Source organism: Gobius niger (assembly GCF_951799975.1).
Source record: "Gobius niger genome assembly, chromosome: 16".
Lineage (NCBI taxonomy): Eukaryota > Metazoa > Chordata > Actinopteri > Gobiiformes > Gobiidae > Gobius > Gobius niger.
Genome location: NC_136867.1, coordinates 17677615 through 17693250, shown reverse-complemented (window position 1 = coordinate 17693250; position 15636 = coordinate 17677615). Strand labels below are relative to the sequence as shown.

At 42.5% G+C, this 15636-nt stretch overlaps 2 protein-coding genes across 2 annotated transcripts; both read right to left on the bottom strand.

The window, feature by feature from the left end:
• Window positions 1-465: 465 nt before the first annotated feature.
• Window positions 466-3350, bottom strand: ap5s1 (adaptor related protein complex 5 subunit sigma 1). The gene is made up of 3 exons (XM_079573716.1): window positions 3109-3350; window positions 1902-2193; window positions 466-1707 (listed from the first exon to the last, which is right to left on the bottom strand). Exons 1-3 carry the CDS (start codon window positions 3291-3293, stop codon window positions 1579-1581), a joined length of 606 nt encoding a protein of 201 aa, XP_079429842.1. The 5' UTR covers window positions 3294-3350; the 3' UTR covers window positions 466-1578.
• Window positions 3351-8103: 4753 nt separating this feature from the next.
• On the bottom strand, window positions 8104-15411 carry cdc25b (cell division cycle 25B). The gene is made up of 14 exons (XM_079573319.1): window positions 14863-15411; window positions 14695-14777; window positions 14480-14531; window positions 12973-13014; window positions 12832-12865; window positions 12579-12707; window positions 12204-12323; window positions 11997-12128; window positions 11818-11895; window positions 11484-11672; window positions 10949-11113; window positions 10742-10840; window positions 10211-10456; window positions 8104-9062 (listed from the first exon to the last, which is right to left on the bottom strand). The coding sequence occupies exons 1-14, from the start codon at window positions 15075-15077 to the stop codon at window positions 8922-8924; spliced, it is 1725 nt and encodes a 574-aa protein (XP_079429445.1). The 5' UTR covers window positions 15078-15411; the 3' UTR covers window positions 8104-8921.
• Between the last annotated feature and the right edge of the window lie 225 nt (window positions 15412-15636).

Sequence of the window (15636 nt, the reverse complement as noted above, 5' to 3'; positions counted from 1 at the left end):
AACAATTATGTGGGGAAACAATGCAATTGACTATGTGTGAAGAGGACACTTAAAGACAGACTTAATTCATTTTCATTTCCCACTAGACTCAGGTGATGGTTTTATTGAAATGTAAATTCAGGCCAAAGTCAAACGATTGGAGATAAGATACAGAATTTCCTCTTCGATCTTGATCTCTCCTCAATACAATATGGTCTGCGACGCCTTCGCAACACTGCCCTCTGCTGGTGTCCTGACGCTGGACACTCGCGGCTCAGGTGTTCTAGGTGAATGTGTGATGTGTAGATTCTCGCACTGGGACGAACACAACCCTCACATCTCTTTCATGCGTGTCTTAAACTACCCCCTCAGCGCCTCGCCTTTCAAAACTCGCTGTGTCCTTGATTGCAAAGTACACAAATTTCAAAGAATTTGCCTTAGGTGAAAACAAAATCAATTTATTTTTTAATTTAGGAGAGGGAAAAAAAGTCAGATCAAAGCCACTGCTGGCATCTAGACAGGCTTTATTATTCATCTTTCAACAAGAACTGATTTTGTTGCGGATGCCAGCATGAAACAGAGGTCGTAACAGAGTTTTATGAGGCCAATGGGAGGAGTGGGAATTGTCTGGGTCACAGAAAAAAAGCTCAGAAACATTTGGCTCATGTTAAGTATTTCGTGTTCGCTGGAGATGAAAGCCTCCATTATGTTTCAAGGAACATTTTAACACTACATTATTTTATCCACGCAGAGGAATTAAACCCTCTATCCAATCACAGCAGGGTCACTTTTGCAATTATGGCTTCTGTTTCTTGATCAACTCAAAATCTAAACATTTCTTGTGATGTATTGATATTGTTTTGTCTGATCAGTGCATATTGTTCAAGTAGCAAAGTGCTCATTACTTCAGCTGCCTTCTATCTTAGGCAGGTATGAGGCTTGACATAAATTGAGGCTTCACTTCAGAAAATCAGTCAGAATTGAAATGCAAGTGCATCCATTCAAACAAAGAGGAAAACATGCTTCCAAATTTACATTTTTCTCAAAAGGTCTTGACTGTCACGACACTTCTGAACGGAAATTGCGTAAAACATGATTCACCTCAATCTCTATTTGCATCAGCGGCGTATAATACTCTAAACATTTGATTCCCTCCTCCACAGGGAACAAAGGTCCCCGATCAAGTCACCGTGACTCTCTTTTACAGCCATTAAAACGCGACGCAAACAACTGTACACAAATATCTGCAGAGGGCCTGATTTCCCCAAGGTCGCGCTGTGACATTTCGAGTGCGCTGAATCAGATAAATAGCAGCGTTTAATGTTGACAAGTAGGTTTTAACTGGCCTGTGCTCAGTGCTCACTTTGATGTGCCAAACGGTTCTTTCCACTCCTCCGTTTGACGAACAGGATTTGAACTGAAGCCTCCCACACAGTCAACAACAAGGCACCAGTCAAACAGGGCGCATATTTGCCATTTGTTTACCACTGGCTCAATTTTGGAAACTGTCACTAGTCTCTCCGTCTGTGCTGCCACGGCTTACGGCTCGAGAGCTTGGGCGGCTTTTGTTTTGAAGTTCAAAGTGGCAATACTTGAAGTTCACTTGATCATGTAGGCAGCCACCTCCTTCTCCAGACTCTGGGCAAATCTGTGGTTCAAGAAGAGGAGCTGTCCGTGAGGGAGCAGGCGGCTGAGCAGGAAGTCAACGCGGTTGCTCTTCAGAAGGATCTAGACAAGACATGAGTGTAAATGGTCGAATAATTCAATCAATCCTAATTTATACAGCCGGTTTTCAGTTTCTGCATGTTTGTAACCCTCGTAGTTAATAAGATCTACTAATAATGGCGTACACTTGCTGCACAAGCTTAGACAGTGCTGCAGAATGCTCAACAGTATCGACACGGTCATGTTGTTGCCCTCACCTCACTGCCTTGTCCCAGCATGTGCAGGTGCTCCACACACAGTCGGGCCAGTGTTCTGAGCGTCCCCTCGGCCAGCAGCAGGTTGTCATGAGGCTCACAGACCAACGTGAAGCCCACGTTCAGGACGCTAAGCCACAGAGCGCTCATCTCCCCAGGGAAGGGCTGTCCCATCCGGAGACGCACCACTCCACTGTCGGCCTCTTGCAGGGCCAGAGCCTCCTCTCCCGGGACCACCTCCACCAACTGCCGACCAGAGGCATCCCGGAACAGGGAGACAGCACTGCGTACCTGCCTACAACACAGAAACAGAACATACAGTAAGATACATGCAGAGTTCATCTTAAACAAATTAGGATTGTAATTCTTCATTTATTTTTTAATTTTGCCACAGTAACTTCTACTTTCACAATTTCCAATTATAATGTATCGAGTCAAAAGATACATTTCAAAATGCTCAGGAAGTTTTTGACAATAATTGCTCTGTGATGAAGATTCTCTATGCTGTTTCGGAGCAAGAATCTATCTTCCACCTAAAGAGAATGTATAGAAGTATTATACTTGAAAAATACCTTAATTCTGTTTACTAGTTTGTTTAAGACTGTCAACTTACTCCTTTTGAATGTCTGATGTTATGTTGGAAAGTTAACAAAAACATGTGCTGTAAGTTTAAAAAAAACAAGGGTAGGCAAAATAAGCATTAGCTTCAGCCTATACCTTTTCGGTCATTTTGTATGTTATGTTATGAAGAAGTATACTTAACTGAATGTAAATCTTTTGTTATAATTTTGACCGAATAAACTGAACTGAACTGAAGAACTTGTGAGAGAAAAAAAAAAAAAAAAAAGCACACTTCCTGCATGCAAGTTCTTTTTTTACATTTTCTCTAAAAAGCCTTTATTTCAAGGGACTGCTTCATTTAGAAAAAAACTTTGAAAACATTGCACGCTGGGTATTTCTTAAAACTACAATGTAATGCCAGAAAAGCACAATATTGATCCCTGACCATTGGCATAGTCTTCTCACAATAGCTTATGTAAACAATCAACATTACAGTGATGAGATGAAGAAACACCCAAATTCCAACTCAATCAAAATAAAATATTAGCCTACATACTCTTAGAAAACACAGGACTAAAAATAAAAGCTACCAAATTGAAGAAGAGCGATGTAATAATTATGCTGGGCTTATATGCAAAAAGAGCCAGACCTGGCGACCACAGCGACCCTCTCCCTCTGCAGCAGCCTGCTCTCCTCGGGACTCGGCTCCTGGGTCTGGTTCAGCTCAGCCTCGGACTCGTTTGGACCGAAGACCCGGGAGTAGAGCACCCTGCTGTCCCCGGGCCCCAGCGCACTCAGCCCGCACACCGTGTGGATCAGGAAACACCGCACCATCCCGGGACTCGTCCACGAAACCCCTAAAGTTCACACGCAGCTGCAGTCAAAAGGCTCCACTGTTCAGTCTGTGGGGCGTGTGACTTCCGGGTTGGTCACATGCGCGCGGCCTGTGGTCACATGACATAAACAAATGCGATAACGGGAAAGATCCTCTAGAGGGCGCGCGCAGCATTAAAACAAAACCCTAAAAGGAAAGGAAAGGAAAACTTATTTGCTGAAAGTGTTTTAGAGCAAAAGTTAATAAAGCTTAACACGTAATTACAGCGTTATTATAAAAGATATATTTGAAGAGATGAGACACAGAGTGAAGCTGTCAACTGGGAAGCACAAATTAAATATAATAGATTACCTTTTTTCTAAACAGTTTTGCATCCAGTGATCATTGGGCCTTATTAACTTTTTAATTCATGTGTCTTTGGGAAAGTTGCACTAGAAGTAAGAAATACGTTATGCTTTCCACCCAGTGTCCCTGAGTGGAAGCCACAACATTAAAATGTGTCCAAGCATTCATTCCTAACTTTCCGAACACATTTGTAGCATCCACATTCTTCACATGGAGGATTTTATTGGCACATTTAACAACATACAGGGTCACTTTAACTGAAATGTCAGAAAACTATAGACCCCAAGTTCATAATATTGTTCCAAATGATGATATGAGACACTGTTTTTCCCCACAAATGTCTAGATTTACAATATACTAAAGAAGGACAAAGCCAGGGGGGAAAAAATAGGTATAGTTTACCTCTTTATCGAATAAGCAATAAAAGGATAGACTATAGGCCTAAACCTTTATATCTAGCCTGAGAAAAAACATAATTATGTGTCAGCAAGGAATCTAATATAATACCCAGCCTTTTCCTTTTGAGGATATTGAATTAGTTTCCATTTGAATTTTCGAAGATTCTGCTGATCACTTTGACCAGGTGGTTGTTTGCACAGAGCTGTGGTTGATTGTCTTCATGCTGTGCACATTTATTGACTGATCTCATTCAGTGCTGCTGCAAGAACATACATACCTTTACATGTGCCACGACACGGTGACAGACTGAGTGTAAAATCCATCAGGAAACAATTAGCATCAACAAAAGAGAAAATCAATGGCCCAGACAGGATTTAACCATGGCTTGAGGTGGACTCTTTTCAGTACAAGCTAATAGATGAGATAACGTCACAAATCACCCATGCAACCAGTACCCTCAGACATTGATATAATGATCTGCTAGTGGAATAATAACACATCTTAAAGTTAAATTATCTTAAAGCATACATACAGCTACATATGGAAGTACAATGAATGGCTATACATTTCTAAACAATTACCTACTTAAGACTGCATTTATGAGGGAGTAATTATCCTATTGTCCCGGCTCACAGCAGTGCAGAAGTGTGCCACTGGTTTGTGAACAGATGTTTGGTCAACAGACAGATGGACCTCACTTTCAATGGCGCAAGCCGGAACTACTTTTAAATCACACGCTTTTATTTCATTTTCAAGGCAATTAACGTCTGTCAATGTGTCACCCTGATTAAAAACAGAAATGTGTTGTACATTTATTGTTCCAGCTGTGGCGTGCAATGGTTTCACAGCTGTCCTCCCCTCTCTCTGTGATGTTCAGACAGAAGGAGGTTTGTTTGACAAACACGGGCAGTTGTGGTCTCGCTCTCTTTACTCCTCCTGATCGGCCCTCCCATTTGTGCTGTCTGTGTTTGTGGCTGCTTCATTTCTAAGAGAGAGCGACAGAGATGTGTGTTTGTCCATGAACTAATATCAACTTAAATACAGCACTGAACTGAAACACATGGGGCGAAACATTGATTTGGACTGACACACGTGTGGACTAAACCAAGACTGGACACAAGAAAACAGAGTCTGTTAAAGGGAAGCATTTTAACACTTTTTTGAGGACTGCTGATTAAAAAGAAACACAAACATGCTTCCCATTTTCAGTTTTATTTTTTTTTAAATCCATGTGCAATTCTGCCTACTCAGTCAGCTATAGCTTTTGAATGTGCCTTTGGTTTACCAGTCAGCTTTAAACAGCTGTAGAGGCAGCTGTAGAGGCAGCTGTGGCGACAACAGCTGCTCCATTCACTGCCTCTCATTGGTCTGTTAACCCTTTCACCTCTGTATTCACCCTCGTATTGAGAGAGTGTCAGCTTTAGATAAAGTTAAATAGTTTTATGGACCTGGAGCTGATGTTTTTCATTTGATGTTTTTTGTGGTTTGTTGTGAATATATCTGCATGTGAATTCTGTGTTCGTGAAATTACTTTTATGTGTCAGGAAATAACACCCGAACTCAAGTTACTTCACTGTGGCTTGAATTTACCCTTCACATTTGGCCACATTTAAGCGTCTCACAAATAGGTAAATATCCTGGCGGCGTCAGTATGAGTCAATCAATCTGCTTTTTACTACTACTACTACTACTACTACTACTACTTCCACATAGAATTCTGCCACTCATTTAGTTCATAAAAAGGTGACCATCTTAAATACTTAGCAGAAGCACTGGTGTGTCAGAAGTACATTAGAGCTGTGTAAGTATTAACCAAGAATCACAACCAACTGAGCCAATAAGAACCATGCAATATCTACTATAGGGCGCAATTTGTCATTGTAAAAGTGGACGTTTTTTTCAAAAGAGAGCGTGCAGTAAGAAGGAGGGGTGTGCAGTTGCTGAAAACCATAAAGGTGCGGTATTTTCAAACTGAGTCACACTGAGCAAGAAGAAAAACAGGATATGAATGAAGAACACACCGCCAATAAAAAGGAAGCATAGTTTGAAAACATCCAGCATTTGTCTCACACCCGTGATGTGGAAATAATCTGTGCTAACAACTCTTTGAAATGGCCGGTTGTAAAAAAAAAAAAAAAAAAAATTGGATTAAGGTCCCATTCATCAAGGAAAGCGTTCATGTAAATAACCACAAGCACAGCAGACTCTTGCATGCACTTACCATAGCAATTCATTAAAATAAAGTATATTTTTTGAGCTTTACACCAAAGTTTCACATCTATCTATAGCAGATTGCTGTTGCGGCTGCTGCTTCTACTGCATATTATAGATTCTGCAATATTTACTACATTCAACACAAAGTATGCAACTACAATTTCATCATCCAGCATGTCGTGTTCCAGTTTCTGCGTGCTGGGTTTGATCATTCTCTCACTGAATGAGTTACTGTTTGCAATTCTCAATGACTCACTTTCAGGATTTGCGAAGAATAAGACGCTTTATTGGAGGGATCTGGTACATAAGAGCTGAAAGTTTCAATTCCCCGCAGTTCACAGCCCCTCCCTGTGTCTTTCAAGAATGTTTGTGTGTGTGTTTTACCAGCGTTTGAGGTGTCAGCGCTGAGTTTTGCAGTTTTGTTTGTTGTCAATAGCAGGTCAATGTTATCAGGAGCCTGAAAGCCACGTGGTAGGTCGACCGAGCTCTGAGTTTGGCCTAAAACTGAACAGAAAGAGGGCAACATTAGTCTAAAAGCACAAGACTAGAGGTGTGCTGGTCCTGATATAGTATTTTACGTCTTGTTTGATGAGGAAAATTATTAGCTTTATGTTTTAGCATGCACTGTCTAAATAATATAGTAATAATGTTGTCAAATAGTGCATTTTTTCCTCATATTGTGCGGCCCAAATATGCAACAATCCCCGTGTTGACTTGATAACTCCTTCACCCCTAATTTGTTTTGTTTTTTTCCTTTGAGACCTTTGTTGATTCACATGTTAAAACTGCTGCGGGGAAGGAAAAGGAAGGTTGCCTTGTTCCTGTGATGCATTATGTATGGATCAGCCCAAAGGTAAGACAAAAACGACTGTTCTCTTGAAGGACAGCGGCTCAGTTCAATGTGAAAAGTCCTTTTGACACATTAGGAGCACAGAGAAATGCTAAATAAGGCTGAGAAGAAATGGATGACAGACTAAATAAGAGGATTAAATAAGTCAATGCAGGGTCTCTTTGTTATTTGAAGGGCATACTTCCATATTTGAGCTTACATTTTGTATTCTAAGTAGCCTCAACATCCCTCTTTTCCTTTACAAGTTGTAACCAAGTCTGTTTCTAGTAATAAAAAACAATTCTAACCCTAAATGTTGAGGTTTTCAGGGATGTTTGAACAGGCAGGAGGAGACCGCTTTCTCTGAGACAATCCTGAAATCTCAGACTTTCCTTATCACTAATCTGTCCTACCATTTAGTTAAACAAGCCTTGACGGTTACACTACTATATATAACCTCAGATGAACTCGTACAATCCAAAAGCAGCGCTCACGTGAAGAAACCACCCTTGCACGAGCTGGAATGCAAACACAACCAGCCCTATAGCTCTTGGCGCTTGGGAAATCCGTGCGACGGCGCCAGATTCAAACTTTGGTCGAGCGCCCAGAGGGAGGGTGTGCTTACAACTGTTTACTATCACGTTTTTACAGCACGTGAGCTAGATTTTCTGTTGCTTTTTTTTTCCCTCTCACGTTTGGCTCTACCCTCCTCCGGTCAGGACATGCCCCAGGCGCCTCCCAGCTCCACTCCCCCCCCCCCGAACGCAAGAATGTATAGGAGAGGCCACTCCCAGAGCTTCAGTGGAGGGAGATTTGAAAAAACAGGAACTGTGGGAAATCTAGCGAGGCCCCAGCACAAAAGACTAAACTAAACACAGCTTTTTTTGTAGCGCTCTGAGAAATCCCGGTTTGCCTGTAGTGTTGCAAAACCTTTACAACTCGCTCTTTAAAAAGTCTAGCTGCCATGTAAACAACCACAAAGCACAAAAGAAAACATTGCCAACGATTTAAACACACTGGATTTTATTGCACAGCTCTTCTTCGAGCCCGTACCACAGATCAATTCAAACCAGCCTTAATTTAAGTATATTAACACCCAAGCTTCAGAACAGGAAGACATGTAATCTTTATAATTCGGCGGATTCACAAAGCAGAACAAAGTCACTCTTCACACACTCGCTGACCTGCAGCACTGGAAAAATAATCTCACTGCAAAGTTAACAGGTAGTTTGTTTTGCTTTGGTCTTTTCTTCTCATAAAAACCACAATTTTCTTCAGTATTGCAGCTCTGCGTCGATCCGGTGTTCTTACAATTAAAAGGAATGATAGCTTTCAATTTACATTATGGGACACGTTCAATCTAGGAAGCTCGTATAAAATACATAAAACAAAAGCAAAAAACATCGAAAGCACCTCACCATTTCAAGGCAATTTTTAAATAAGTGCTTAAATAAAAAAGGTGGGACGAAACAGAAAAAACAAAACTATTTTTGTGAAGAAGCAACCTGGGCAATGTGTTGATTCGGACACGCTCGGGCAGTGATTTGTGTTGCTCACCCAAAAAAAATACAAACAATAAAATCACGACTGGCAGTTCAGGTCCAAGTGGTTTTAAAATAAGATCACTGTCAGGAGATCCACCATTTTCATGTCTTTAATCTTAAAACTATTGCATAAATAACTAACATTTTGCCGTAGGCATTGGAGGTTGTGCGGAAGGGGGAGATTGCTGGTGGTCTGTCCCGAGTGTTGGAAGATATGGACCTTGTGGTGTGGGAGGTGGCGGGGCTTGTGCAGGATGATGGCAGTGATAGGAATCGGGATTACGGAGGTCTGAGTTTCACAGTTTCTTGAGGCGGCTGTACATGTCCCGTTTGCTGCGCTCGCCGGCCCATGTGCGGCTCTTCATCCTGAACTTCCTCAGGTCCTCCTTGAAGTCTTCGTGGTGCATGGGACGGTACGACTGGGGCTCACATTGCACCTAAAAACGGGACAAAACAGTTAAACGTTGTGTCTTTAAAAAAGGGAGTTTGATTAATTGAGTTGTAATTGGTTGTTGGAGAGAAGGAAACATTATCCTTTTCTAGTGACTGAACAATTGCTTATACTGGATGACATGCATAATGGGGGCCATTATGTTGTAAATTTTAATTGGAGAAAAAGGTTGAAAGAATTTCAAATTTGCCTAGTGCTCCCTCTGTAGACAGGAATGGGAATGGCATGTTAAAGGGGCTAGATGCAAGTTAGCCATTTTATACTCCCTACTGCCACCTCAGGTCATACATGTAACTGCATCTTCTATATTAAGCTCGTGCATGACGGCAATTCAGACCCGAAGTAAAACAGTTTTGAGTGCAGGATTTTAGCAGGAGTTGTGGTGAGTAGATCTGGGCTCATTCTACACATTAGGACATGGCTGGAACATGTAGGGGGAGGAAAATACATAATTTTAACATTTTTAAACTCTGTATAGTCCCTTTAAAAAGAGGCTTTTACTTTCATTCAACAGCATGAATGCAAATTGTGCCCACTCTTTCATGTAACAAAATCTAGGAAATATGGAACGGCGCACTTGGGCAGAAGAGAAATAAATGAATCAAGTGAACACCATATTTTCCAGACTATATGTCACACTTTTTTCCCATAGGTTGGCTGTGGGTGCGACTTATGGGTGCAAACTTTATAATTGCACATGTGTCGTTTTCACACTACAGCCGCAAGAGGGCGCTCTAGGCTTGGGTGCCAGTATCTGCTACTAATGTACTACTGAAAATTACAAAAATAATGGTAATTGAGCAGCAGAAAAAATGTGGAGAGAGTGAAACTTATGAGGGACTGCAATGACGAAAACAAAAAAAGCTTATCACGAGTTAAAAGCTAGACGACCACAGCTAGAGGAAGAGGTTCGCAAATGAGAGCTTGAGGTAGTTGCCAAGGCCGGTGCAACTTATACTCCGGAGCGACTTGTATGTATTTTTTTCTTCATTATGCATATTTTGGCTGGTGCGACTTATACTTCGGAGAGACTTAACGTCATATTCATTTTTTGTCATTACTCGTCTGTTGTCTGTGTCATTGAGCTTCTATGACCTTTTATTGTGAATTAATAACATTTGACTGAGAACAAACCTCGAAACCGGGGAAGAATTCCTTGTAGCCGCCCTTGAGGATGTAGAGCTCTGGATAGTGGAGTTTGGGATACTCGTTCATGGCCCTGTCCCGCTCGCGGACGAAGCGGCACATTCTCGGGCCGCGCTCCGACGAGAACTCGCAGTGGAAAACCAAGACCACACGCTTATCCTCGTTGCATGGGATGATCGGCCTCTTCAACAGGAAGTCCTCCACCTGGTCCTCCTGGTGCAGGTTGAGAGCGCCCTGGGGGAAGAGTAATGTTAGTGATGAAAAAAGGATTGTACTGCTTAGTCCAGCTTTAAGCACGAGTCTGGTCAACTAATTCTATACTAAAATTTGTTGCAATTTATACCTATTCAAGAAATGTATAGGATATAAATTACATGGTAAAAAAGTTTCCATAGTACTGCAGACAAAATGCCTGGTTTTCTGGTCATTTACAGCATTTATACAAGGTTCAAGTCCAATTTAGTCGCTGGTTTTAGCACTTAAAATAAAGTAAGTTTGAATAATTGCCACATTGCTCACCTTAATGTGTCCTCCCTCAAACTCATACGGATAGCGGCAGTCAATGACAATGAGCTGCTCGACTAGATGGTTGAAGTGACCTTTGAGTGCTGCCACCATCTGGAGAGAAAGGGAGAAAACTTTAGTCAACATAATACTGCAGCAACAACTTAAATTGTGCTTGAAGATAAATGTATTTTCTGGTTTTCAATGCGAAACACAACTCACCGTGTCTGGAGTAATGTACTTGAGGTCTTGGCGTTTTCCATTCACTGTAGGCAGAATGAATGGCTTGGTGAAATCTCCGATGAGGTCCCCAGAGCCACCCTCATCGTCCATCAGCTTCTCGATGTCCGTCTGACACAACGATTTGGACCTTTGTAACAGGCAGATCTGAAAGACATACATTAACATGGGAATAAACAAGGTGAACCTAGAAAGCAGAGAGATTTTCAAAAGAGGGAGAAAACGAATGCTGGGACTGGCTTTTTGTTTCTAACCAAATGAGATCGTCTTTGGCCAAGTCGCCAGAGCACCATCTCCCAGAACAATTGGGAGCTTTCAGGGGTCAGTTGGAACGATAGCCTGTGAAGCGGCGAATTTCAGCAATCGTTTCATTTATGTCTCTCATATCCTTAGCATAAAGTAGTAACAAAAAGCAAAAACCCATACAGAAAATTGAGGCACTTAGACGAGCATAACAAGTATCCAAACAGTGTAGTTGTATAATGTTGATTCACTGTTATAATTATCGATTGCTCACCGTTCGCGGGGATTCTGGATCCTGCTCCATATTTGTGACCTGTGTCCCCGCCAGACTGCGCCTCCTCTTCACTCTGACAGGTGTGTTCTCGTCGCCGGGGCAGTCGGGACGCTTCGCTGAGGGGCGGGAGACTGGGCTGGGCATGGAGGGTGAGCGGAAGAGGTTTCGGGGCCGACACCGGATTACGGGCTAAAGAATAAAAAAAAAACGAACAACTGATTATTTACCTTAAATGAATCAACAATGTTCGATCTGAATGGAGTATGCAGGTAAATATTTCAGAAACATAACAATAGTTGGTGAGCTACGTTTTGTGCAGACCTCTACGACTTACCGAATCTTCAGCGTTATTCTCCCCAACGAGTGGTGCGGTGAGAAGGCTAGCCATTCCCATCGGCATCCCAGAGTCACTCTGTAGGAAGCAAATATTTATAGAGGTCAGATTATTTTAGTCAAGAGCAGCACGTTTGCAGGTCGTACAGATGAAAAGTGTTAATTTGATCAGATTCTTACCTCCATGTTGTCGTCCATGATTTCCAGGAAGCCGTCGTCCTCATCGTCGAGGGAGCAGGTGAGAGAGGAGCGTCTGAGGAACATGGGGCTGGAGTCGAAGTCGGGCTGCTGGACGCGAGGGGGTGAGATAAACTGCAGACAAAAGACATCCTGTTATACAAACAAACTGAAGTGAGCTTTAGTGTATTGTATCATGACGAGACTAACCATGAGGGCTGGAGCGGAGTTTGGTCGCCGAGAAAGTGTGTCCTTGCCCTTCCCGTCGTTGAAGGAGCGAACGCGGTACCGGGACGCAGGACGAGTGGGTTTTTTGAACTCAAAGCCCTCCTTAAAACAAACAATTGACATAAGTTAGAATAATGGCCCTTATTAATCCAAGTTTTTCTTACGAATCTACAGTGTATTCAATAGGCCAAATAATGCAATTCTTTTTCCATAGCAACAGACCAAATCAAAAGTTATGTCTCTAAAAACAAAATTACAGTGATTTCCTCAAAGCATTTCCCCCCCAGATAAAAAAAAAAAAAAAAGGTTATATTCTATATCAAGTCACAACTATTTCATAGCTCCGTCTTTACTCACAGGCATATTTTCCTTGTTGCTGTGTTGCGATGACATGGGCATCCGGGATGGTTGTTGGCCAAATATCCCATAGCGATGCGAATCAGCCTCCTGGCCTTTCATAGATGGACTGAAACTAAGCAGCTGAACCTGAAAGAAAAAGAGATGAATTCCATAAGCCAAATTTCAGAGACAGTTTCAGCAGTAAACGGCATATGGTTGGGATAAAAAAAAATAAAAAAATAAAAATAAGGTAAATGAAATGCCGACTTACCGGTAACGAGTTGTTCCGCCGAATCGGCATTTTACTGTAAAACAGAAAGCAGTCAATACAAAAGCAAAATGCCTTCAAACTTACCAGTCCAAACAAATTCAGACAGGTCAAATTTATTTAATTGACTGAAAACCAACTTACTCATTGACAATCTTGCTTGACTGCTTTATAGCTCTTTCAAAGCTGTAAGAAAAAAAAAAGAAACATATTTAAAGTTGTGGAGTGGGGAACATGTACAAGGGCCAAACAAAACTTCCTATACAAAAAAAAAAAAAGTAAAAATATATGTACCACCATTTTTTGCCATGTACATTTTATTGCTTATTGCATCGTCACCCTAAAAAATACACAGTAGTATGCCAATTTTTCATCTAATCACTCCAAACACTGTAGTCATCCAGTGCTCCTGACAGGTGTAGCTGAGGCACAGTTTGAAGGATAGGTCAAAAGGAAAGGACAAACTGTCCTACGGGACAATAAATGCAAAGAAACTACACACATTGCATACTAATTAAAACATAAAATGCACCAAGAGTGCTCAGACAGCCAACTTTGTCTCCTAGCACAAAAAACTGCAGCTCCATTGAGGAAGTCAGAGAACGTTGGAGAAATGCGCTTGAATACGAGGGGTGGCCCAGGCCAGGGCTGGATAGATGCCCACCTGTATGCTAAATGAGCAGAATGCTCAAGTGTGTGGGGGGTGGGGGGTGCCTGGATCAGATAATCCACCATATGCCTCCCTCAGCCAGAGCCGCCAAGCTCCGTTCCACAAGAGTCCTTTGTTTGCCAAAAAGGGGGAGCGTGTCTCATTCAGACTGGCCCGGGACAAGGGAAGGGTGGGTGCTCCGAGGGGTGCCCTAAATTCAATAGAACAAACCAGGCCTCAGCCTTCCTTTAGAAATAACATAGCATAGGAAGAGTGTGCCACAGACTAGAAGGGGATGGGCTATCATTAAACCCATTGAAGAAACACCACGTCCTCAACCACCCCAAAAAACGCAGAGGAGAGGGGCATAGCAACCACCAAACAGCTGTAAAATGAGGCCGGGGGGTGGGGGGTAGGCTAGAGGGCAGCTGTGAAGGAACTCACACATCTGAGAGCAGCAAATGTCAAGCAAGGACTCGCCCTGACGCAAGCCCAGGGCCACCCAAGATACCGTGACAAGTTGGTTAAAAGATAAAGATGAGAAAGAGTACAGTGGAAGTTACTTGAGGTTACTAAGTCAGCAGATTTTTCACAAAATCTTAATCTTTTAATAAATTAATATGAATAAGCTTCATTAATTAATGGGCTATTTTTTATTTTAGCATTTTTTAATAGTCGGCCAAATGTCAATAATCAATTGACAACCATATTCCAAAGCTTGTGCACAATTTGTAACCGGTGGTCAGTGCACTACAATATTTTGCCATAAAAAGGCACAAAAACTGAAAAGTGAGAATTTCACTTAAAAATGTTCACTTAAGAAAGTCAAGATCATTATCTAAGCTCCTTAAGAAACTGCCAGTTATTTTAAAGCCAACGGCAAAGACATTAATCCTTCAGCTGAGATGCGCCGCTTGGTTCAACTGGCATGGGACAGGGGGGTGAAAAGGGGGGGACAGTGTGATTGATTGGGACAGACAAGCGGAGGACAGTACAACTTACGCGTCCTCGAATTCAGCAGCATCCACTGGACTCGGGGGATCCATGCCGAGGCCTGGAGGAGGAGATGCAATTATTCAACACAAATATAAAAGAGTAAAATGTGGCTTGTATACAAATGCAATATCAAAAGATGAAGTGTTGTGAGTGAACAATGGGCTGACACATTTAGGACAGTGGCATCAACTAGGAAAGACAAAAAGTATTGACACACTCACCAGCGTCAGATGAGGTATCTGATGCAAAAGAGGGGATCTTCTCAAATGGTGGGTTCTTTTTCCTTTTGGGGGTGTCTGACTGGCTGTGTGCAGAGTAAACAAACCCAACATGAACTACATTGAACAAAAAAAATACATGCACTCTGGTAAACATTTATAAGCAATTACCTCCCGAGTCCAACTAGGTTATTCATGTCTAGAGCCAAATTTGTGACAGGGGAGAGGACTGTGGCAGGTCCCGGGGAGAAGAGCGTCCTGCAGTGGGCGGTCTTGGCGCTGAAGTCGGGCAGCGACAGAGGGGAAAGGCCGAGGATCCCTTCAGGCCTACCACTCATCGCGTTGTTGACAGAAACAGGGCTGTCGTAAATGTTAGGCGACTGCATTTTTGGCTCCGATTCGGGTTAAACTTGCAGGATCAGTCGCTCTTTGGTTGCTTCTAGGGGTGATTTTCGGTCAAAGAGCCAATTCTTCGCCTGGGCATCAAGGAGGTCCGAACCTGAAGCTAACCCGGAAGCTAACACAGCACAAAAGTTAAGAAAGCATGTTCAGCGAAGGCGATCCAAACTCCGTCTCCGAGTGGGTTTTGGAAGAGAGATGAGCCTCGACTCGGTTTACTAATGCCACATAATGGTAGTTTTTGGTGTGTGAGAGCTGCAGCACGGCGTACTCCTGTGTGACAGCCCCTTGTGGTGTGAGAGGGAGAGCGAGGAGCTGCTCGTATTTATGTTCAAAATACTAGCTCACGAGCGGCAATCCTCCAGCCAATCAGAGGCCTGCTTACGTCGACGCAGCCAATCAGAGAGCAAGACTCTCCCCACTCTGACGCCCTGGGCCGGATGAGGCTGGACCGAGAGAAGGGGATGTGGTTCAAGGGAGGCTTCAATTTTCTCACATATTTGGGTTTCTTTGTTCCAAATATCCGTCGTGAAAATATGATAAGTA